The sequence below is a fragment of the Myotis daubentonii genome, chromosome 20 (assembly GCF_963259705.1).
Source record: "Myotis daubentonii chromosome 20, mMyoDau2.1, whole genome shotgun sequence".
In the NCBI taxonomy this organism is placed as follows: Eukaryota; Metazoa; Chordata; class Mammalia; order Chiroptera; family Vespertilionidae; genus Myotis; species Myotis daubentonii.
In genome coordinates this window covers 13,286,868-13,310,615 of record NC_081859.1, presented here as the reverse complement: position 1 = coordinate 13,310,615, position 23,748 = coordinate 13,286,868, and the positions used below count along the sequence as shown (strand labels likewise).

The window sequence follows — 23,748 nt, the reverse complement described above, 5'->3', positions numbered from 1 at the left end:
ATAGTGTCAACAATATAAAGTAAAAAAAAAAATCAACCAATAAATGCATAAATAAGTGGAATAACAAATCAAAGTTTATCTCTCCCCTCCCCCAAAAGCTACATATGTCTAAAATTAAATATAATTATGACTCTCATGTGTCTTCACAAAGGCTGAGGGGCCTGAATATGCATGCTTCCTTAACAACAGTGCACATTCCCATAGCCAAGATGCATGACTAATCTTTTAAAATCTGACATCACTTCACATCTGCAGCAACAGAAAAGCTCAACAGAACCAAAGGATGGTTCTCTGAAAAGGCTAATGACATAGCAATACCCCTAGGATGAACAAGGAAACAGAAGGGAGACACAAATAAAAATGTTACAAAGGTAAGATCTGAATCACTGCACCGATGTCAGAGGTTAAACAAAAATAAGAGGACTTTATAGACAACTTTATGACATTGAAATTTGTACTAAAATTGCTAACTGAAGACATAGTAAATTTCCAGAAAAATACTACCGGTGAAAATGGACTTTATAAGAATAAAAATTCCAAACTAGCACACTAGCCATTAAATTAGGAAATCTTCCACATCCTCTCAACCACAAAAAGAATCCAGATTCAAGTGGATTTCTATGCAAGTTTCCATCAAATACTCAAGGAATAAACATTTCCTATCTTACACAAAATCTCTTAGAGGAAAGATAAAAAAATGACTAATAACTTAAGTGATGAGTCCAGGATAGTCTTGGTACCAAAAGTAGAAAAGGATGGTATGAGGGGAGAAAAATCACAGGCCAACCCTCAACCTCACTCCTGAATATTCACACACACACACACACACATACACACACACACAACACTAAACAAAATATTAGCAAACATGGGAGTATAGAATCTTCTATTACCATCTTGATGTTTTCTACATTAAACCCTATCTTTAAACATATTAAAAAATATTAGCAAACAAAATCTGTCAATATATATGAAAGAGAATTCATTGATACTAAATTGGATTATTCTAGAAATACAGGGTCAGTTTAAAATAGAAGCCCTAACTGGTTTGGCTCAGTGGATAGAGTGTCAGCCTGCAGACTCAAGGGTCCCAGATTCAATTCCGGTCAAGGGCATGTACCTTGGTTCCGGGCACATCCCCAGTAGGGAGTGTGCAGGAGGCAGCTGATAGATGTTTCTCTCTCATCAATGTTTCTAACTCTCTACCCCTCTCCCTTCCTCTCTGTAAAAAATCAATAAAATATATTTTAAAATAGAAATATTAGTGACTATTATTCGCCCAATAAACATAGTAAAGGAAAAAAGCCATATTAACTTTTAAGTGGAAACAAAAAAACTTTAAATAAATTTCAACGCCAATTCGTAAGAAAAATTCACCGCTAACTGGAATAAAAGGAAATTTCCTTAACTTGTAACCTGTAACAAATATTATACAAAATAATGAAATGATGACAGCCTCCCTTTAAGATCAGAAATAAAACAAGGAGGCCTGCTATATAATCCTTCTAGATACACTGTGTGTCAACCATGCAGTATAGAATAAAAGGAATAAAAGACATACTTGTTGGGAAAAAATATTTTTAGGCTATATGATTTATTAAAATTCCAAGAGAATATATAAGTAAATTATTAGAATTAATATAAGAATGTTATAAGGTTGCTGGATATAAAAATCAACATTCAAAAGTAAACTGCATTATATACAACAAGAAGTTCTGGTTAGAAAATGCAATTTAAAAAACTTGACTATAATAGCAATAAAAATACAAAAGTACCTAGAAATGAGTCTAATACAAATGTCCACCCCGAGCCAGTTTGGCTCAGTGGATAGAGCATCGGCCTGTGGACTGAAGGGTCCCAGATTCGATTTCTGTCAAGGGCACATGCCCAGGTTGTGTGCTTGGTCCCAAGTAGGAGGTGTGGAGGTGGCGGGAGATCAATGACTCTCTCTCATCATTGATGTTTCTATCTCTCTCTCTCTCTCTACCCTTCCTCTCTGAAATCAACAACAAAAACAAAAAAAAATATATTTTTTAAAAGATGTCCAGGCATCCATATGAAAAAATTACGAAACTTTATTGGTAGACATGTAAAAGAATCTAAATACATGGAGGGTTATATATTACTAGTGGCCCAGTGGATGAATTCGTGCACATTGAAAGGAAATTGATTAGAAGAAATATTTTAATATTGCTATTTGCCCTTTCTCTATAAGTGTCAATCAAATTCACCATCAACAATGACAGATGGAAACACACGCGTGCGATTGACGCCAGCGAGAGCTTTATATGTATCGCGCATGTGTGAGCCAACTTAGCCTTTTATAAACATACAATAAACTTGCCTAGTTAGACCTGCTTTCTGATTTAGCTAAACTTTTTCCAGCCCAGTGAGGCACCCCAACTTCTCATTGAGGTAATTGTCAGCAACACAGCAGTAACTATCAACACGAAGCAGATTATTACTGTAGATCATGCAGGGAGAACAAAGGGTAAAGTATTTAACTGCAGCAGTGTTTGACTATATTCTGCGCAGTCAGAAAATCTGAAGTTATTTTCAAGGTCCACCATTTCTTACTTCTTTTCAGTCGGGTCAAGTTTCTAAGCTTTCTAAATCTCCACTTTCTGGCTAATGAAAATAGGATTCCACCAAGTCTCCTATCTACCTACTCCAGGACTTATGTGAGGATCAAATGAGATGAGGCACGGAAACATGCTTCACTTCGCATATTAGCCTTTTATATAGATAGACTAGAGGCCTGGTGCACAAAATTTGTGCACAGGGGTGGGGTCCCTCAGCCCGGCCTGCACCCTCTCCAATATGGGACTCCTCGAGGGATGTCCGACTGCCAGTTTAGGCCTGATCTGTTGGGGTCGGACATCCCTCCTGCAATCTGGGACCGCTGGCTCCTAATCACTCACCTGCCTGCCTGGCTGATCACCCCTAACTGTTCCTCTGCCTTCCTGACCACCCCTAACCGCCTCTGTCTTGGCCCCTGCACCTGGGACCCAGGCTTCCCACCTCAGGTCAGCTGCAGGAACCCAGGACCTGGGCTTCCCTCTCTCTGGCCGGCCGGAGCAAACAGGACCCAGAGTTTCCTCCCTCTGGCCAGCCACAGGCATCCAGGACTGGGCTGGCTTCGGTCAGGCCGGCCACAGGCACCTGGGACCACAGGCAGATTCGCCTGAGCTGGCAGCAGGCACCTGGAACCCCTGATCACCCCTAACTGCTCCCCTGCTTACCTGCTCACCCCTAACTGCTCCCCTGCCAGCCTGATCGCCCCTAACCACCTCTGCCTCAGCCCTTGCACCTGGGACCCGCGGCCTAGTCTGGAAGGATGTCTGGTCTAATTAGCATATTACCCTTTTATTAGTATAGATTCTTGAGTAGAAAGACTTTTCAATTTGATTAAAATATTTAGAGAAATTATAAAAATTCCTACCAGGGTTTCTGTGGAATTTGACAAATCAGTTCTAAAAATGTATAGGGAGGAAAAAGAGGCCCAAGACATACTAAGAGACTTCTGCAGAAGCATAAGAGCTGGGGTTGGAGTGGGATGGATACTGGAGCTACCACTTATGAAGGACAGCTGGACTGGAAAGACATCCCTGCAGAATGGAAAACTGACCTATGACAGAGCAGGCATTATAGGTAAATATATTATTCAATAAATGGGTATGAAAAATTAATTATTCATCCAGAAAAATAAAATTGGATCCCTGTCTTGAAGCATGTACAAGAACTACTTCCAGGTGGATTAAGGACTTAATTCTGGAAGGCAAAAGTGTATTGAACTTTTACTTATTATTATTTTTATTTAAAAAATATTTTCATTTATTTTAGAGAGAGAGGAAGGGAGAGAGAGAGAGAGAAATATTGATGTGAGAAAGAAACATTGCTTGGTTGCCTCCTGAATGCACCCCCAATCAGGGATTGAACATGAAACCTGGGTATATGCCTGACTAGGATTGAACCTGTGACCTTTTGGTGCACGGGACAATGCCCAACAAATGGAGCCACATCAGCCAGGGCTGTGTTGAGCTTTTAGAAAAAAATATAGGAGAATATTTTTATGAACTTGCAGGTAGGAAAAGATTTCTTAGACTAAAAATGGATAAACCCATAAAGGAAAGAGTTTATTAATTAATCTACCATAGCAGGGACCCTACTATCAATAGAGATCATAAAAAGTGAAAAGCTACATAAAGTGGGTTAAAATACTTCAAAAAATCTACACTAATAAAAGAGAAAAATGGTAATTGGTGTACAATGATACCCTTTTCATTGGCTAATCAGGGCTATATGCAAATTAACTGCCAACTATGATTGGCAGTTAACTGCCAACAAGATGGCGGTTAATTTGCATATGTAGGCACAATGCAGGGAGGCGAAAGGGAAAGCAGGAAGAAGCCCCCTGCCACTGACAGTGATTGGAAACCCAGGGGGGAGCTAAGAGCTGGGGGGCAGGACAAACGCGGCCCTGGGGCCGCCTTTGCCCTGCCCCCCAGCCATGATCGGAGAATCAAGCGCCTTTGCCGCCCTGGCCAGTGATAGCAGGAAGTAGGGGTGGAGCCAGCGATGGGAGCTGGACACGGTCGTAGCTGGCAGTCCCGGGAGCTAGGGTTCCCTTGCCTGTGCCTAAAACGAAGCCCACGATCGCGGGGCCGCTGCAGCTGCGGGTCCCCGCTGCCTGAGCCGGACGCCTCAGCCAGAGGCGTTAGGCCTGGGCAGGGGTGGAGCCTGCAACCACGGGGAGCTGGGGGTCCCCTGCCCAGGCATGACACCTCTGCCGGAGGCCTCAGGCCTGGTCAAGGGGACGATCCGGTGATTGGTGATCGGAGGGTGATGAGGGTCAACTCCTCTCGCCGAGGCATCAGGCCTGGGCGGGGGGCTGAGCCGGGGATTGGGGGGATATGATGGTCCCCTTGCCCAGGCCTGAAGCCTGGGTCAGAGGCGTCAGGCTTGGGCGGGGGGTGGAGCAAGCGATCAGAGGGAGATGGGGTCCCCTGCCCAGGCATGATTCCTGGGCCAGAGGCCTCAGGCCTGGGCGGGGGCCAGAGCCAGTGATTGGGGGGAGATGGGGGTCCCCTGTCCAAGCCTGACACCTCTGGTGGAGGCGTCAGGCCTGGGCAAGGGGCCGATCAGGCGATCGGAGGGTGATGGGGGTCTACGCCTCTGGCCAAGGCATCAGGCCTGGGCAAGGGGCAGAGCCAGCAATCGTAGGGGTCTGGGGGTCCCCTGCCCAGGCCTGATGCCTGGGCCAGAGGCATCAGGCCTGGGCTGGGGGCAGAACCAGTGATGGGGGGAAATGAGGGTCCCCTACCCAGGTCTGACACCTGTCAGAGGCGTCAGGCCTAGGCAAGGGGCTGATCCTGCGATTGGAGGGTGATGGGGGTCAACGCCTGAGGGCTCCCAGTATGTGAGAGGGGGCAGGCTGGGCTGAGGGACACTCCCACCCCCCCACACCCAGTGCACGAATTTCGTGCACCGGGCCCCTAGTATATGATAATGTCCTAGTAATTAAAATATAATGAAACTATTTTATGAAATATAAAAACAACTCAAAAATGGGTAAAAAGGCTCATGTAATAGAGAGAGAAGAAAATTCCTCATGAATACATGAAAATATGCTCAACAGTAATCAGGAAAGTGTAAATAAAAAGCACAATGACATAATTTCACACCTACTAGGTTGGAAAAAGTAAAAAATCAGATAATATTAAGTGTTCATTAGGATATAGAACAATTGGAATTTTTGTCCATTTCTGGTGTAGATATAAAATTTGGCAACCTTTTCAAAAGTCCCTTATGCATTACCTAGTCAAGTTGAACAAGTGCATACCCTAACTTGAGGCAATTCTACTTTTAGGTGTATATCTCAGAGAAACGCTCACTTATGTGTGTTAGATTGGTACTTCCCAAACAGTAATGAACATACAAATGACTCCAGGATCTTGTTAAAATGCAGGCCATGATCCAGTAGGTCTGGAATGAGACCTGAGATTCCGCATTTCTAACAAGTTCCCAGGTGCTAGTGCTGCTGGCCCTTGGACCACACTTTGAGTAGCAAGGCCCTATGGTTGCAAATACATGCATTGGCAGCAGAATGAGCAAACTATTCATACAATGGAATGCCTTTGAGCATTGACAATGCAAGAACTAACGATTTTTGTTTGAACATGGGAGTCTCAAAAACATGTTTAGAGAAAGAAGAAAGTCACAGATGAATTCACTGATGTTTTTTACTTATTGAGTGATTTTATAATGCAGTTAGTTATTATTTCTGATTTTGTTAATCCTTACCTGAGAATACTTTTTTCTACTGATATTTAGAGAGATTAGAAGGGTGGGTGTGGGGGGGTGCAGAGAGTAAAAGGAGGGAGAAAGAGAGAGAGAATATCATTGTGAGATAGACACATAGATTGGTTGCCTCCTGCACGCACCCCAACTGGGCTGGCATTGAACCTGCAACCAAGGCATGTGCCCTTGACTGGGAATGGAACCCAAGACCCTTCCCTGACTGTCCAAGGCTCTAACCATTGAGCAACACCAGCAGGGCTAATTATTTTTTCTTGTACAAGGTTTCCCTTCTTAGCTATATTCATTCACTTTCATGTTACAATGGGTTAGAATAGCTATCCAAGACAGAGTCCTTTTGTAATATCTACCGTATTAAAGCATAATATGCTAATTAGACTGGATGTCCTTCCAAGCGTGATTCTGGACGCCCTTCCAGATAAAGCCAGGGTTGGAGGGAAGCCCAGGTCCTGGGTGCCTGCCGGCAGCCAGAGCAAAGCCTGGGTCCTGGGTGCCAAAGGGAAGCTGGTGCTGGCACCCGGGGGAAGGAAGGCCTACTCTTGCACGGATTTCTTGCATCAGGCCTCTAGTAATGTACATAACAGAAATAAAAGAGTCTTGTAGTCTGAAAAAACAGAGTCAAACCCCAATGCTATCTTTTAGTGGCTTTGTATTTCTGTCCAAATTCCTTTATCTATCCAAGCTTACATTTCCACATTTATAAAATGAAGATAATAAGACTTACATTAGTGTGGTTATTGTGATAAACTGAGAGATGTAATTTACATAAAATAGAAGCAGTGTATGTTCAAATAGTGGTTGTGATTGTTATTGTTTGTTTTTCAATATAAGTTTGGCAGCATATTTGAGAATATCTTTTTTTAAAAATATTTTTTATTGATTTTTTTACAGAGAGGGAAGGGAGAGCGATAGAGAGTGAGAAACATTGATCAGCTGCCTCCTGCACACCTCCTACTGGGAATGTGCCTGCAACCAAGGTACATGCCCTGACCAGAATCGAACCTGGAACCCTTCAGTCCGCAGGCTGATGCTCTATCCACTGAGCCAAACCAGTTAGGGCTTGAGAATATCTTTTTTAAAAATATATATTTTTTGAAAAACCAAGATGGTGACATAGGTAAACACCGGAGATTGCTGCTTCCAACAACCACTTCAAAAATACAACTAAAAGACAGAATGGACATCACCCAGAACCACAGGAAGGCTGGCTGAGTGGAAATTCCACAACTAGAAGGAAAGAGAAAAGCATACCGAGACTCAGAGTAGGCGTAGGTGCGGAGGTGCTGCGGAATGGGCTGGTGGCTGAGGGCGCGGTTGTCTTTTTCAATCGGGAGGGAGTCTCAGGCTGTGGGCTCCAGTTCCAGGCGAGTCTCTAGGGACCCAGACTCAAACGGGAGAAGCGGGACTGTCTGGCATCGGTCAGAATTCAGGGCAGTTTTCTCTCCGAGGTTTGCAGCGGTTGCTGGGACACTGAGAGGCAGAGCCTCTGGGGACGGGACTGAGAGCAGCCATAACTGCTCCCTTGGTCCGCCCTGTTGATCCCCTGGGACCTGCCCCGCCCAAGCCATGCACAGAGGCATTTGCAGGATATCCTCAGGCAGAGGCTAGATTAGCACTGCCCTAAAGATCCAGGACAGGAGTTCTCCCACTGCAGACACAGCTGATTCTCACAGCCAGTTGGCCTGGAGGTCAAATCCCTCCCAGTGTTACCTACAACAATCAAGGCTTAGCTACAACAAGACAGCGCACAAAGACCGCAAGGGGGTGCACCAAGAGTGTCTACCTCAGGTAATTGGGACACATAGCACAGCAAGCCACTCTATCAACACAGCGAAGCATAAAAAATGCCAAGACAAAGAAACAGGACACGAATGACAGAACTGGAGGAAAGCAGGCTGCTGGATATAGAATTCAAAACCACACTTTTGAGGTCTTTCAAGAGTCTTCCAGAGACTGCCGATAAACTTAATGAGATGTACAAGAAATCTAATGAGACCCTCGATGTTGTGATAAAGGACCAATTAGAAATTAAGCATACACTGACTGAAATCAAGAATATTATACAGACTCCCAACAGCAGACAAGAGGATCCCAAGGAACAAGTAAAATATTTGAAATGCGAAGAAGCAAAAAACACCCAACCGGAAAAGCAAAATGAAAAAAGAATCCAAAAATACGAAGATAGTGTAAGGAGCCTCTGGGACAACTTCAAGCGTACCAACATCAGAATTATAGGGGTGCCAGGAGATGAGAGAGAGCAAGATATTGAAAATCTATTTGAAGAAATAATGACAGAAAACTTCCCCTACATGGTGAAAGAAATAGACTTACAAGTCCAGGATGAACAGAGAACCCCAAACAAAAGGAATCCAAAGAGGACCACACCAAGACACATAATAATTAAAATGCCAAGAGCAAAAGACAAAGAGAGAATCTTAAAAGCAGCAAGAGAAGGAAACTCAGTTACCTACAAGGGAGTACCCATACGACTGTCAGCTGATTTCTCCACAGAAACTTTGCAGGCCAGAAGAGAGTGGCAAGAAATATTCAAAGTGATGAATACCAAGAACCTACAACCAAGATTACTTTATTCAACAAAGCTATCATTCAGAATTGAAGGTCAGATAAAGAGCTTCACAGATAAGGAAAAGCTAAAGGAGTTCATCACTACCAAACCAGTATTATATGAAATGCTGAAAGGTATCTTTTAAGAAGAGGAAGAAGAAAAAGGTAAAGATACAAATTATGAACAACAAATACGCATCTATCAACAAGTGAATCTAAGAATCAAGTGAATAAATAATCTGATGAACAGAATGAACTGGTGATTATAATAGAATCCGGGACATAGAAAGGGAATGGACTGGCTATTCTTGGGGGGGAAAGGGGTGTGGGAGATGCGGGAAGAGACTGGACAAAAATCATGCACCTATGGATGAGGACAGTGGGTGGGGAGTGAGGTTGGAGGGTGGGGTGGGAACTGGGAGGAGGGGAGTTATGGGGGGAAAAAAGAGGAACAAATGTAATAATCTGAACAATAAAGATTTAATTAAAAAAATATATATTTTTATTGATTTCAGAGAAGAAGAGAGAGGAAGAGAGAGATAGAAACATCAATAATGAGAGAGAATCATTGATTGACTTCCTCCTGCATGCCCCCTTCTGGGGATCAAGCCCACAACCAGGGCCTGCGCCCTTGACCAGAATTGAACCCGGGTCCCTTCAGTCCACAGGCCAATGCTCTATCCACGGAGCCAAACTAGCTAGGGCTATTTGAGAATATCTTGATTGGTGAAAGAAAGCTTATATGGAAACTGTAATGTACATAACCCATTTGTTAATTTTGTTAATTAAGATTTAAAGCTCAATTCTCTGAGGAAGTATAATAACCTTTGTATTCAATATTGCATTACTTACATAACTCTATGATACCACATGAAGCAAGTATTAGAACTGCCCACAAATAAATAGCGTTCTTCTTCTAAATCCTAAAAGAAATTGCAAAAGCAACTATGACATATGAAGGTAACTTAAAAAAATAATTTAATACAGGGATCAAAGTCACAGAGGAACTAAGTTAATTATGTAAGATTAGAGGAAGTATAATGAATAAATTTCAGAATAAAACTAGTAAGTCCAATTCTTTAGTTACTCTCTGTAATTGAGGATTTACTATCATGGGTGGCGACAAATTTAGATAGCTTATTATTTCTATTATATTTGACTTTGTGTAATAATAAGAAATATATGTCTTTGCCCTCAGTTCCTCAGTCCTTGACCGTGATTCCCAACACAGAGCTCCCTAAACTCTTGTCATTTCCCGAGTGATAGGAGTGTCTGATGCAGAGCTCCTACAATTTTCCCCACTGAAACACAATTCAGTGAATTTTCTTGTTTAATGGTTACCAACCAGAGGTGACTTTGCTCACCAGGGGAAATTTGGCAATGCCTGGAAATATTTTTGGTTGTTTTTGAGTGAGTTTCAAAAGTCACATGTCCCTCCTTAAAGGTTGTAAAATCCGATGACACTATACCTAAATGACAAAGGTAGTCCTATGTAGGCACGTATTTGTGTGTGCTTATTTTTTCACATAACATGTTTCATAATGTTTCTATGGGTTTCCAACATACAAAAGAAGGGAAAGGAAACCGGCTGGCATGGCTCAGTGGCTGAGAATTGATCTATGAACCAGGAGGTCATGGTTCGAGTCCCGGCATTTCACATGCCTGGGTTGGGGGCTTTTTCCCCAGTGGGAGGCGTGCAGGAGGGAGCTGATCAACGATTCTCTCTCATTATTGGTGTTTCTATCTCTCTCTCCCTCTCCCTTCCTCTCTGAAATTCATGAAACTTAAAAAACTCATAAACTCAAAAGCCAAATTCCAATATGTTTCCAGGTAAAGGGGTTAAAAAATGAATTAATATTCATCTGGCCTCTCTCATATCACTCTACTTGTTTCATGAAAATGAAGATTGTTAATTAAAAAGAAGGCACAGCCCAACCGGTTGGATCAGTAGATAGAGCATCAGCCAGGGGTCTGAAGTGTCCCAGGTTCGATTCCAGTCAAGGGCATGTACCTTGGTTGCCGTCACATCCCCAGTAGGGGGTGTGCAGGAGGCAGCTGATTGATGTTTCTCTCTCATCGATGTTTCTAACTTTCTATCACTCTCCCTTCCTCTCTGTAAAAAATAAATAAAATATATTTAAAAAAATAAAATAAAAATAAAAAGAAGGCACAGGCCCCAAAGTAAAGGCGGGATTAGTCACACAAAGTCTCTGAAGCAGTGGCTTTACACATTTGTGTGAAAACTTAAGCTGCGAAGTGTGGGTCCAGTATTTTGTTACTAATTGATAAAGTGCCAATATTTTAAAATGATTGCCCTGGCTGGTTTGACTCAGTGGTAGAATGTTGGCCTGGGTACTGAAGGATCCCGGGTTTGATTCCTGTCAAGGGCACATGTCTGGGTTGGGGGTTTGGAGGCAGCCGATTAATGATTCTCATCATTGATGTTTCAATCTCTCTCTCCCTGTTCCTTCCTCTATGAAGTCAATTTAAAAAATATTAGAATGCTTTACTTTTTTGGTAAACCTGAAAGGATTTATTTATTTGCATTCACATATGTTTTCTTGAAAAAAAAAACCAAAACCAACAACAGAGTAAAAACAAATCTAGAAATGGCTCTTCATCCTGGGCATTGTCATAGGAGTAAATGACGTGAGCGCTCTCAGCCGGGAGTACTGTTATCATTACAATGGTAACTGGGGCTTTAACATGCTGATAAAAAGGCTACGTGAAAATCACATACCATTCCATCACTTATAACTTGCAAAGACATATCTAAAAATTAATGACATTTTAACAGTAACTTAAAAATACCTCTCATTTACAGTTACAACTTATACTATTTAAAACAGGTTGAATTAGGTTGAAAGCTCAAAAAAAGGAAAAATGAACTGGATTTTTCAAGTTTCATAATTCAGATCAACTCACTGGCCCTGTAACAATTGGTCTTATAGTCTGAATGCCCGGAGAAGAACAGCGCAGCTCTGTCTTAGGCGAACTAGCAGTTAAAGAGAACAAGAAGGGAGAAATAAATAAAGATGCATACGAGATTAATAAAATGTCTCCTACTCTTCTTTAAGCCTAAAAACTTCAATAAGAAAAAGAAAAATACAGCAATATATGACTTCTATTTTCAAACTGATTTTGTTTTTCCTTTCACATCTATTTAATGGGAAGAAATTCACATTAAATCACAGCCTTGAGTCTGAATTCATGCTATGTGAGTGTTTTGTTACGTGTAAATACACATACATTGACATTCACGACCAAAATATTACCGTTTATTTTTCAGAGAACAAGTTCCTGGCACACTCCACTCAGAAAATAATGTTCCTTCGTACTCTAACGTAATCTAAAAAAAGAAGGTAAAATAGTTCAAACAAAAACTTTGCTCCAAAATTTTCATCTCATTGTTCAGATGTACAATTTAATTTTCTGGGTCTTTATTAAAGGAACTAGAGGCCCAGTCCACGAAATTCGTGCATTTGGGGGTGGAGGGGCCCTTCAGCCTGGCCTGCGCCCAGTCCAGGAGCCCTCAGGGGATCTCCAACTGATGGCTTAGGATTGGACCTGTCAGTTGGACATCCTCAGTGCTGCCACAGAAGCGGGAGAGGCTCCTGCCACCACTGCTGCACTCGCCAGCCATGAGCCCAGCTTCTGGCTGAGCGGTGCTCCCCCTGTGGGAGCACACTGACCACCAGGGGGCAGCTCCTGCATTGAGTATCTGTCCCCTGGTGGTCAGCGTGTGTCATAGCGACCTGTCATTTTGCAGGTTGGTCAATTTGCATATTAGCCTTTTATTATATAGGTTAATAATTAAAATTTGATGTATTTGAAATTATACAAAGTAATACAATGAAGGAAAAGTAACTTTTCTGGGACACTTCAGTAGTTTCCCCACCAAATAAGATTTTTATTTTACTTCAAAAATAATATATTAAGTATCTAGGAAGTACTCTAGTAGGTTCTGAGGATTAAAATAAGAAGATAAATGAGACAGGGTCATCCTATCTGTATCATGACATTGTATTTTGAATATTAATCACAAAACACTCAGAGAAACACCACTTTTTTTGCAACTTACATTTTTAAGGACTATTGTTAGAGAAGGAGATCTATCTTAGGAAGATAAATGAAATGAATATGAAATAAAAATAAAAGAATGACACTGTACTACACAACTGAGTATGATTAACTCTGCCCTAAGGTAAAAAACAACAACACACAAACAACAATACTTAACTATAGTTTTAAAAAGTTAAACACTTACAGTACTTCTGGTACTAAAAATGCGGTAGTTTGGGCTGTTAGCGTAGTATCTGTGGAGGAGAAGGTCAAATAAGAATTGAAAATTAATTTCTCCTCCAAGGAAGAGGGATTCTATGCATGGTCAGAGCATGCCTGGGCTGCCAAGAGCTTTACATTTCTGCCCACACATCTTCCTGGAGAGCAGGGTCAGGGCTAAAACTCAGGATTATCCGTGAACTCTACCCACCACTCAAGAGACGTTAGGGTTTGCTCAGTATCCAAAGACACTAGAATGACAAGTACAGATGCTTCTTGACTTACAATGGCGTTACATGACAATAAACCCATTGTAAATTGAAAATATTGTCATTTCAAAATGCATTTAATACCCCTAGCTTACCAAACATCACAGTTCAGCATAATCTATCTTAAACTTGCTCAGCACACTGACATTAGCCTATATTTGGACAAAATTATTTAACATAAAGCCTATTTTATAATGAAATGTTGCAAAATCTCATGTACTTTACAATGCACATGGCTTTTCCATCACCACAACGTCAAAAAATCATTAAGTGTAACTATCATATGCTGGGAACTGTCTGTAAATACTTTTCCATCTTTATTTATTTACTTACTTACCTTTAATATTAGAAGCCCAGTGCACGAAATTCATGCATGGGTGGGGTCCCTAGAGGCTGCCAGCTGGGGCCTCCCTTCCATCCACTGGTGGTCAGAGCATGTCATAGCAAGCGATTGAATTCCCGGTCAGTGGAACTCCTAAGACACTTTGCATATTAGGTAGGCATATATATATATGTGTGTGTGTGTGTGTGTGTGTGTGTGTGTGTGTGTATATGTACATACATATATACACACACACATCCATATAAATATACATATAGATATATGATATTTTTATTGATTTCAGAGAGGAAGGTAGCAGGAGAGATAGAAATACAATGATGAGAGAGAATCATCAATCAGCTACCTCCTGCACGCCCCCTACTGGGGGTCCAGTCCGCAACCTAGGCACATGCCCTTGACTGAGTCGAACCTGGGAACCTTCAGTTTGCAGGCTGATGCTCTAGCCACTGAGCTAAACCAGGTAGGGCTGTTTTTGTTTTAGGATGAAAACTGTTAAAGAATATTGGCTGTATTACCTTCCCTTATAAACTGAGCATTAAAATAATGAAAAAAGATTAAAAACCCATAAAACAGCATTGCTTGTTTGAAACACCAAGTAAAGTGCAAATTTCTGTGAGTCCTTGTTCATTTTCATTTCTATTATTCAGGGACCTTGAGTCTATCTAAAGCAGCATTGTCCAACATAAATATAATGCAAGTCACTTATGTAATTTAAAAATTTATAGTGGCTACATTAAAAAAGCAAGAATAAACAAGTGAAATTATTTTTTTAAGTAAATCTTTATTGTTCAGATTATTACAGTTGTTCCTCTTTCACCCCAACCATAGCTCTCCTCCACACAGTTCCCACCCAACCCTCTGCCCTTACCCCTCCCACTGTCCTCATCCACATAGATGTACAATTTTTGTGCAGTCTCTTCCTGCACCCCCACACCCCTTTCCCCCCAAGAATTGTCAGTCCACTCCCTTTCTATGGCCCTAGTTCTATTATATACACCAGTTTACTCTGTTCATCAAATTTTTTATTCACTTGATTTTTAGATTCAGTTGTTGATAGATGCGTATTTGTTGTTCATAATTTGTATCTTTACCTTTTTCTTCTTCCTCTTCTTAAAGAATACCTTTCAGTATTTCATATACAGTGGGGCCTTGACTTACGAGTTTAATTCGTTCCAAGTCCGAGCTCATTAAGGGGCTCGTTAACTCAACTTACTCTATCAACTCAATGCAAAAAATCGGCCGAGAGACAGCTGGTATCTCAAAAAACTCATTAGTTGGGACACTCGTAAGTCAAGGCCCCACTGTAATACAGGTTTGGTGGTGATGAACTCCTTTAGCTTTTTCTTATCTGTGAAGCTCTTTGTCTGACCTTCAGTTCTGAATGATAGCTTTGCTGGATAAAGTAATCTTGGTTGTAGGTTCTTGGCATTCATCACTTTGAATATTTCTTGCCACTCTCTTCTGGCCTGCAAAGTTTCTGTTGAGAAATCAGCTGACAGTCGTATGGGTACTCCCTTGTAGGTAACCGTTTTACTCTTGCTGCTTTTAAGATTCTTTGTCTTTTGCCCTTTGCATTTTAATTATGATGTGTCTTCGTGTGGTCCTCTTTGGATTCCTTTTGTTTGGGGTTCTCTGTGCATCCTGGACTTGTAAGTCTATTTCTTTCACCAGGTAGGGGAAGTTTTCTGTCATTATTTCTTTAAATAGGTTTTCAATATCTTGCTCTCTCTCTTCTCCTGGCACCCCTATAATTCGGATGTTGGTGCGCTTGAAGTTGTCCCAGAGGCTCCTTACACTATCTTCATACTTTTGGATTCTTTTTTCTTTTTGCTTTTCTGGTTGGGCATTTTTTTGCTTCTTAGTATTTCAAATCTTTGACTTGGTCCTTGGGATCCTCTTGTCTGCTGTTGGGAGTCTGTATAATATTCTTGATTTCAGTCAGTGTAGGCTTAATTTCTAATTGGTCTTTTTTCATATCCTCCAGGGTCTCACTAAATTTATTGGCAGTTTCTAGAAAATTCTTGAAAAACCTTATACCCATGGTTTTGAACTGTATATCCAGTCATTTGCTTTCCTCCATTTCTGTCATTTGTGAACTGTTTCTTTGTCTCCACATTTTTTTTATGCTTCCCTGTGTTGGTAGAGTGGCTTTGTGTGTTAGGTGTCTGATAGGGCCCATTGGCTCAGCCTCCCCAATTACCTGAGGTGGACACTCTTGGTGCACCCCTTTGTGGGATTTGTGCACAGTCTTGTTGTAGTTAAGCCTTGATTGTTGTAGGTATCACTGGGAGGAATTGACCTCCAGGCCAATTGGCAGTGAGAATCAGCTGCGTCTACAGTGGGAGAACTTCTGTGCTGAAGACACCCTTCTGGGGCAATACTTGCTTCAGTGGGGCTTTGGTGCTCACTGAGTCTGCCCCCTGAGTGTGTCCCTTATGGATCTGAGGAGTTGTAATCTAGATGGTCCCAATCTGACCACTGGGTACACTGGCTCTTGGATCTAAGGAGGTGCTAATTTAGCCTCTGCCTGAGGCTACCCAGCAGGAGCTACGAAGAGATCTGCAGATTCCCCTTCCTTGTTTGGGGTTTGGAGGATATTTCTCCATTGATTTTTCAGAGAGAGTGGAAGAGCAAAAGAGAATTTTTCACTGATTTTTTGTAGAAAATGGAAAAGGGAAAGACCGAGGGAAATATTGATGTAGAGACACACATCCATTGTTGCCTCCTGCACGCAACCCAACCAGGGTCTGGTCACGGGAGGTAAGTGCCCTTGACCGAAATTGAACCTGGGACCCTTCAGTTCGCAGGCCGATGCTCTACTCACTGAGCCAAACAGGCTAGGGCAAGTGAAAAGATCTTCATTTGGAGTAGTCATATTTCAACTTCTCAAAAGTCACATGTGGCCAGGGGCTCTCATAAAGCATTTTCTTTAAAATTTAAATTTCAGTATACTTTTAATATTATTTTGTATTCAGCTGTACAGCATAGCGGTTAGACAATCCTATACTTTACAAAGTGCTCCCACTGATATTTCCAGTGCCCACTCGGCACCAAACGTAGTCATCACAATATGATGGACTCTCTTCCCTATGCTGTACTCTACATCCCCATGACTACTTTGTGAGTGCCATTTTGTACTTCTTAATCCCTTCACCTCTTTCCCCCAGACCCCAATCTCTCTCCCCTCGGGTAACCACCAGTCTGCTCTCTGTATCTATGAGTCTGTTTCAATTTTTGTTTGTTCATTTATTTTCTTTAGATTCCACATGTAAGTGGAATCATATGGTATTTGGCCCTAGCCAGTTTGGTTCAGTGGATAGAGCATCGGCCTGCAGACTGAAGGGTCCTGGGTTCGATTCTGGTCAAGGGCACATGCCCAGGTTGCGGGCTCGATCCCCAGCTGGGGGCATGCAGGAGGCAGCCGATCAATGACTCTCTTTCATTAGTGATGTTTCTGTCTCTCCCTCTCCCTTCTTCTTTGAAATCAATAAAAATACATATTTTTAAAAAGAAATCATATGGTATTTGTCTTTCTCTGGCTGACTTATTTCACTTTGCATAATACCCTCTAGGTCAAGCATGTCAAACTCGTGGCCTGCGGACCACAATGAATATTTTTGTGGCCCACTCGAAATATTGGTAAGAAACATTTTAATAAAAATTTCATAACTTTTTACAATATCCTGTTATACATCATTATTAAGGACGAACTACAACGTTCGCTAATGACTGCTGACTTAATTCCTGTTACATTCATTTCCCTTACACGCCTTATGCGCAGGTGCACCATTTCTCTCCACTAATACCAGCAGCGAATATTTTAGCAGCCGATGGCCACCTCATTAGTCTTGGACTGACTTGTCTGACGTGTGCAACAGGAAATATTTTCCTTTTGGAGAACAACAAAAATAGTTTTATTTGCGTTAGGCTCATTAGTTTGTGCCGTTATTCAGTGTCTGGTAAGTTAACGTTCAAGAAAAAATAATTTTTATTAAAATGTCTTATTATTTTGTTAACGATGACTCACATATTTCGGCCCCTTGTATTCCGCATGTCTCTATCGAAATAAACCCACGTTTCTATGAAAAGGGAAGCTGTTGTGCTTTGGGGGCCACAGCCACTCACACCTTGTTTACCTGGCCCGCTCAGCCTTCGAGTTTGACATGCTTGCTCCAGGTCCATCCCCGCTGTTGTAAACGGTAAGATTCCCTTTTTCATGCCGAGTAATATTCCACCGCGTGTCTGTACCACGGCTTTTGCACCCACCCCAGGAGATGCGTTTTTCTCACCTTTTCATAGAGAAAACAAAGGCTCACACACGTGTTAGAACAGAATGCCCCTGTTCGCTTTCTCATGACTTCACTGACCTCTGCAATGGCCTCTCTTATTTGCCCCCCTCAACGCCCCCTCCCCAGTGAGATGCCTGGGTCCCCCCCATGGTTTGGCTGCTCGCTGGTGTTCTTACGCCGTGAACGTGGGAGAGCAGGAATTACTGTCAGGGCAAAACCTCCATGGAACAGAACATTCGCAGGGCGTGCTTCTTTCTGGTTAGCCCCCCGAATTTAACCTGCGGTGAAAACCTTTCTAGGGTATTTTAATACACGTCCTTCAACCACTGGCGACCTAGTTAGCCTAGTGCAGCGGTTCTCAACCTGTGGGTCGCGACCCCTTTAACGGTCAAACGACCCTTTCACAGGGGTCGCTGAAGACCATCCTGCACATATCAGATATTTACATGACGATTCATAACAGCAGCAACCTCACAGTGATGAAGTAGCAACGAAAATAATGTTATGGTTGGGTCACCACCTGAGGAAGGTTGAGAACCGCTGTGTGAATTCCCCGCCCCCATCCCCAATCTCTGTGGCAATTTTTGAATTTTTGCTCCTCTCTTCTCGGCAAAAACAAAAGTCTCCGGATTCCTGGGGGCTCAGCGACGTGAAGTGACCGCGACTCCAGGGCAGCCCAGTCCCAACAGCGCCCCCTCATCTCGCGCCTGGAGGCACCGGAAACGTCCGGCAGGGGCGGTGGGGCGCTGGTACCCGGGGGAGGGGGGCGGGGAGCTGAGGGCCCGGACGGTGGCCGCGGACTCTGAGGCGCTGGGAGGGGGACCCCTGCGAGGCCCCGGGAGCCCCGTCCTCCCCTGGCGTCTCTACCTCCACACAGCCGAGCCGCAGCAGCTCAGACAGGACAGCAGCACCGCCACTGCCCCGGCGGACATGGCGCCCGGACGCTCCGTGGAACCGCGCCTCCTCGCCGGTTACGCCCACCGGCCTACCCGCCACGTGCGCATGCGCGGGAGCGTGCCTGTGCTCGTGCGTGTGCGCGTGCGCGTGCGTGTGCGTGTGCGCGTGCGCGTCAGCGACCCGGTGCTGAAGAGGCAGCCGCAGTGGAAAATCAAAAGCAGGGCGGGTAGAGGTTGGGAGGAAGAGGGGGACGGGGATTAAATGGGAGCGATCTGTCACACTACCGACAAGGACAAATAAAATAAAATCCAAACCAGGTTTTCGGAAAGGCAGAGCCGTGCTTTTTTGGAGTGGAATAGCAAACCACCTCGGAAAACCCGGGGTGAATGAAGATAGATCTTCCCAGTCAGTGTTTCTTTCAGACCAGTGGTTCTCAACCTTGGCTGCACATTAGAATCGCCTGGGAATCTTTTCAAAATCCTGATTTCTGGGTCTCGTCCTCCGGAAATTCTGTTTCTTTGTTATGAGATCGAGGCCCAGAAATCAGGATTTTAAAAAGATTCCCAGGTGATTCTGATGTGCAGCCAAGGTTGAGAACCACTGTTTTAGACCAAATCTTCCTATAACGACTGCAATAACCAATAGGCACCTGGCGGTGCATAGCAGGCGCAGGCACTCTGTAAGTGACTTTTCCATTGAACAGAAATGAGCAGTAACAGGTGCTTATTGAGCGCCAACTGCATGACCAACGCTGTCTCCTGCTCTTGAGTAAAATAAAATAAAATAAAATAAAATAAAGCGTTCTGGTTTACAAAGGAGCTTGTAATCTTGTGGTAAAAACAAGATAAACAGCAAAATTTATCACGCAGTAGTATAATTCATCTGTTTACTTGTCCGTAGACCAAATAATGTACGTCCTGAAGGGCTGCAATTGTATCTTTATTCCTCCTTATGTCCTCAGTGCCTAGCACTACCTTAACTTATTGTAGGTTGTCCGTGTTTACTGATTCTGACTTAATGAATCTTTGAATAAAAATTATAAAATATGCTCTGGGAGCCATTAGAGAACATGATTGCATACATATGACTTGGGACACAGACACACACACACACACACACACAATTTTATTTTATTTGGGAGACACTACATTTAATGTGATTCTATGCACACCTTTTCCCCGAAACAACTTTGTTTAAAATATCTTTTTCTTGATTTCAGAGAGGGAGAGAGACAGAGGGAGATAGAAACATAAATGATGAGAGAGAATCATTGATCAGCTGGCTCCTGCATGCCCACACTGAGGATCATCGAGCCGCAACCCAGGCATGTGGCCTAACCAGGAATCCACCCCTGACTTTCTGGTTCACAGGTCGATGCTCAACCACTGAGCCATGCCTGCTGGGCCCAAGCAACTTTATGTCAGAATCCTATGTCATAGTTAATTTGTGTTGCAGGTGGAAGATATTCCACAGGAGATATATACTCTGGAATCTAGCAACACCTGAAACACTAATAGGAGTGGAATATACACAAAAGGGCTGGGCTGTGGACTCAGCCTGCTTAGATAGCAATTAAGCCCTTAGTTAGAACAAGTTAACTTTCAAATCCTGTAAAATATGGATAAGATAGTATCACCTACCTCGGATGGTTGTGGGAATTAAAAGAGCTAAGTGCATCATAGTATCTGGCATATACTATCTGACATCGGTAATACACTCCTCCTCCCTGAGCCTGTGTTACTAAAGTGTAAAATGAGAAGGGCCAGGACTCTACTTGATCCCCAGATTTTCAGGTCTAACGTTCTCTATCTTATTGCTTTACTTTTGAGTTGGCCCTATTCCATCCCTGTCCCCATCTCTGTTCTTACCCCTAGTCCTCTACTTTCCAATTCGAAACCTATACGTTCCCATCCCAACCCATTTATATTATGAAGTTCCACCCTTTTTGTTTAGCACACAATCTCATCCCTTAATAAAAACAAGTCATTAAAAAATAATTTTTTCCCCCTCACTGTGCAATCCGCTTCAGTGCCTGCCGCCTACGGGCAGGAGCCAGGCAATGGTTCAAGGCCACAGTTGCTCTAGCATGAGGCACTGTGAGAGACTCAGGGGGTCGGGCGTGCCATAAATGCAAACCCATGAATTAAAAAATAATTTAAAATTGAATGTTTTCAGAGACGGAAACCTATACAGGGCTGACACTCCGGTACCAGCACACGTCCCTTCAGCTCACAGCGTTGCATGCCGGGAGTTGTAGTCCGGCGCTGGAGCACGTACCTCCGTGCCCTCCAGTTTGAAAAGCAGGAGCCAGGGAAGGTAGGCGGGGCGTTGAGGCTGGCGCGCGCTCTAAGCCCCGCCCCTGCCGCTTCCGGTCTCGGGTTGGCCGGAGAATGGCGCGCCCGGCCCTCGAAGGGGCGTGGCTTCGATTCCGGGCAACGGCGGTTGCGGCCAGCAGGGCCTCTCCCTCCAGGCGGAGCTGCCGCGGCCGGCCTGAGCGGGGCAGTCATGGTCCCCCCTTGAGCGGGCCGTGGCGGGCAGCGGGGTGTGTCCTGGGCGGAGGGGGCGGCCCGGAGGGGGCAGGGCCGGGGCGGGGCCGCCGCTGGCTGCCGCTTCCTCTGCATGTGGCTCCGGGCGGCAGAGCAGTTCCGTTCGCGCACTCGCTGCGGTCCGCCTCTCCCCCGGGCTCTCCTCGCGTCGCTGGAGCCATGGCGTTGCCCGAGACCCACCCGGCAGCATCCTCCCTGCCCAACGGCGACTGCGGCCGGCCCCGGGCGCGGCCCGGAGGGAACCGGGTGACGGTGGTGCTCGGCGCGCAGTGGGGCGACGAAGGCAAAGGGAAGGTGGTGGATCTGCTGGCGCAGGACGCGGACATCGTGTGCCGCTGCCAGGTGAGGCGCCCGGGCTCCGACGGGCAGCCGGGCCCGGGAGGTCCGGCCCGCCACCTGGAGCCTGTCTCCAAAACCGGGTGTCACCTTGAGCTCCCCTCCTCTCGCCGTGAGCTGCGGCGCCCTGGAGACATGGCGGGAGGTGCGAGACCCCCGGACCTGGGGTCTGGGGTTGCGGGGTTGGGGTGGCCCTGCAGGAACATGCGGTTTTGCCGGGAGCCGCGGAGAGATGCGCGATGCCGGGCGGGGCGGCGGGTTCCGGCCCGGGCACCGGTTCTCAGCCCGGGACCGGGCCTGGCGCGGGGATGGATGCGGGGCGAGTTGGAGGACCTGCCGCCCGAGGCCTGCTCCTGACTCCCGGCGGAGGGACTGGCCGGCATCCTCCTTCCCATCCATCACCCACCCACCCACTCGGGATCAGGTGGGAGTGGATGGTTCCGAGATGCCCCGAAATGCAGGCTCGCCCTTGCCCCCACCTGCAGGCCCGGCGCTGGCGGATCTCGGCCTCCTCGCGTCCGCTGGGCCGTGGGCCGTTGAATGGCCCCGTTGTTTGGCTCCGGACTCTGTGTGTTCATATTAAAGGGGACACTGTTTTCACGTGTGGGTCCCCGAGGACGGAATCCCAGCTCTTCCACGAGTGACGCAAGTCAATGCAGGGTGTCCGCACCGGTGTTTAGAAATATTTACATTGTCGCCCTGACCCTGAAAGTGAACTATGGGGAAATGCGATGGTGAAGAAGGGACTTCCTCCTGAGAGGCACGTGGTTTTTCGGTGGGAGCTCTCTTCCTATTGGTCGTGTTGCTTTTTCGAAGCTGCCCAGAGGCTAGGCCTCTGTCAGGGCTCCTCGGTTACTGTTACCGATTTCAAGATGCGGGAGAGTTGGGCAATGGCCCGTTTCAAAACCAGATATTGCAAATGTGATGTTTGAAGCCTGTTTCGTTCGCAGAGTATTTCTTCTTCATGAGCATACATGGCACAGGGTGATGATGCCATGTTGTATGTGTTCCGACAAGTGAGTAGGCCCCCTTGACTGGAAGCGCTCCACCTAAAATGGAATAAAAAGCATTTGCGCGTGCAGAAACAAGGTAGTAAAAAAGCTTAATGCAATCATTCTGACTTATCCTGTGGTTTTTATTTTGTGTGTGTGTTTTTTTAATACATTTTTTATTGATTTCAGATAGGACAGGAGAGAGAGAGAAACATCAATGATGAAAGGGAATCGTTGATTGGCTGCCTCCGGCACGCCCCCTACCGGGGATCCAGCCCGCAACCCGGGGAATCGAACTTGGGACCCGTTAGTCCGCAGGCTGACACTCTATCCACTGAGCCAAACCAGCTAGGGCTGTTTTGTGTTTGTTTTTTTTTTGCGTGCAGAAATCCACCCTGGCCATTCCTCAGCGAAGATAGTTGCCCAGTTGGCTCTTAGTATTCGCAGCAGCACCAGCATCACCTCTCCCTCCATTCTGCTCCTCCAGCCCCCTGGCAACACACCTCCCTTCTCACTAACACTCCTGAAGGTGTTGGCATTGAACTGCTGCCTCACACTGCCTTGGAGTTGCTCCAGGAGCCCAGCCTTCGCTTCCTTTTGTCTTCAGACCAGATCTGGCGGTGCTGAGGAAGAAGTATGGGAATTTATGGAAGGTAGCAAGTAATACCTTGCTGGGTAGAAAGGGAGCCCAGGCCTGGTGGCTCCTGCACTCACTCCTGGCCGTCTTCCTCTCTGGAAATGGTTGTACTCAGGTTGAACTACATTATGTAGCTGGTAAGAAGGTTTTGGGAATGGTATCATTATAGCATTTACTAGAGAAGATCTCCAATTTTAATAGTAGCATTAGTTTGTAGATGGGTTACTGTGAAAGGCTTGAAGGAGGTCCTGGACCAGTCTACCTGCTGTCCTGGG

General features: G+C 44.7%; 2 protein-coding genes and 1 non-coding gene across 3 annotated transcripts in view; 1 reads left to right on the top strand and 2 right to left on the bottom strand.

Moving 5' to 3' along the window:
• The window catches only part of CATSPERE (catsper channel auxiliary subunit epsilon), an 86,105-nt gene extending 67,062 nt beyond the window's left edge, over positions 1–19,043 (bottom strand). Inside the window, exons 1-5 of the mRNA XM_059677309.1 lie at positions 18,933–19,043; positions 13,151–13,199; positions 12,159–12,232; positions 11,809–11,878; positions 9,736–9,806 (exon numbers count right to left, since the gene is read on the bottom strand). Coding sequence (XP_059533292.1) covers positions 9,736–9,806; positions 11,809–11,878; positions 12,159–12,232; positions 13,151–13,199; positions 18,933–18,997 — 329 coding nt within the window. The 5' untranslated portion in view covers positions 18,998–19,043. The remainder of the gene's footprint in view (positions 1–9,735; positions 9,807–11,808; positions 11,879–12,158; positions 12,233–13,150; positions 13,200–18,932) is intronic.
• Positions 19,044–20,971: 1,928 nt separating this feature from the next.
• LOC132222714 (small nucleolar RNA SNORA42/SNORA80 family) lies at positions 20,972–21,104 on the bottom strand. The gene has a single exon (XR_009450285.1). It is a non-coding gene; the product is annotated as a small nucleolar RNA SNORA42/SNORA80 family (small nucleolar RNA).
• Positions 21,105–21,568: 464 nt separating this feature from the next.
• ADSS2 (adenylosuccinate synthase 2) overlaps positions 21,569–23,748 on the top strand; it is a 35,302-nt gene continuing 33,122 nt past the window's right edge. The window contains exon 1 of the mRNA XM_059677427.1: positions 21,569–21,850. Coding sequence (XP_059533410.1) covers positions 21,668–21,850 — 183 coding nt within the window. The 5' untranslated portion in view covers positions 21,569–21,667. The remainder of the gene's footprint in view (positions 21,851–23,748) is intronic.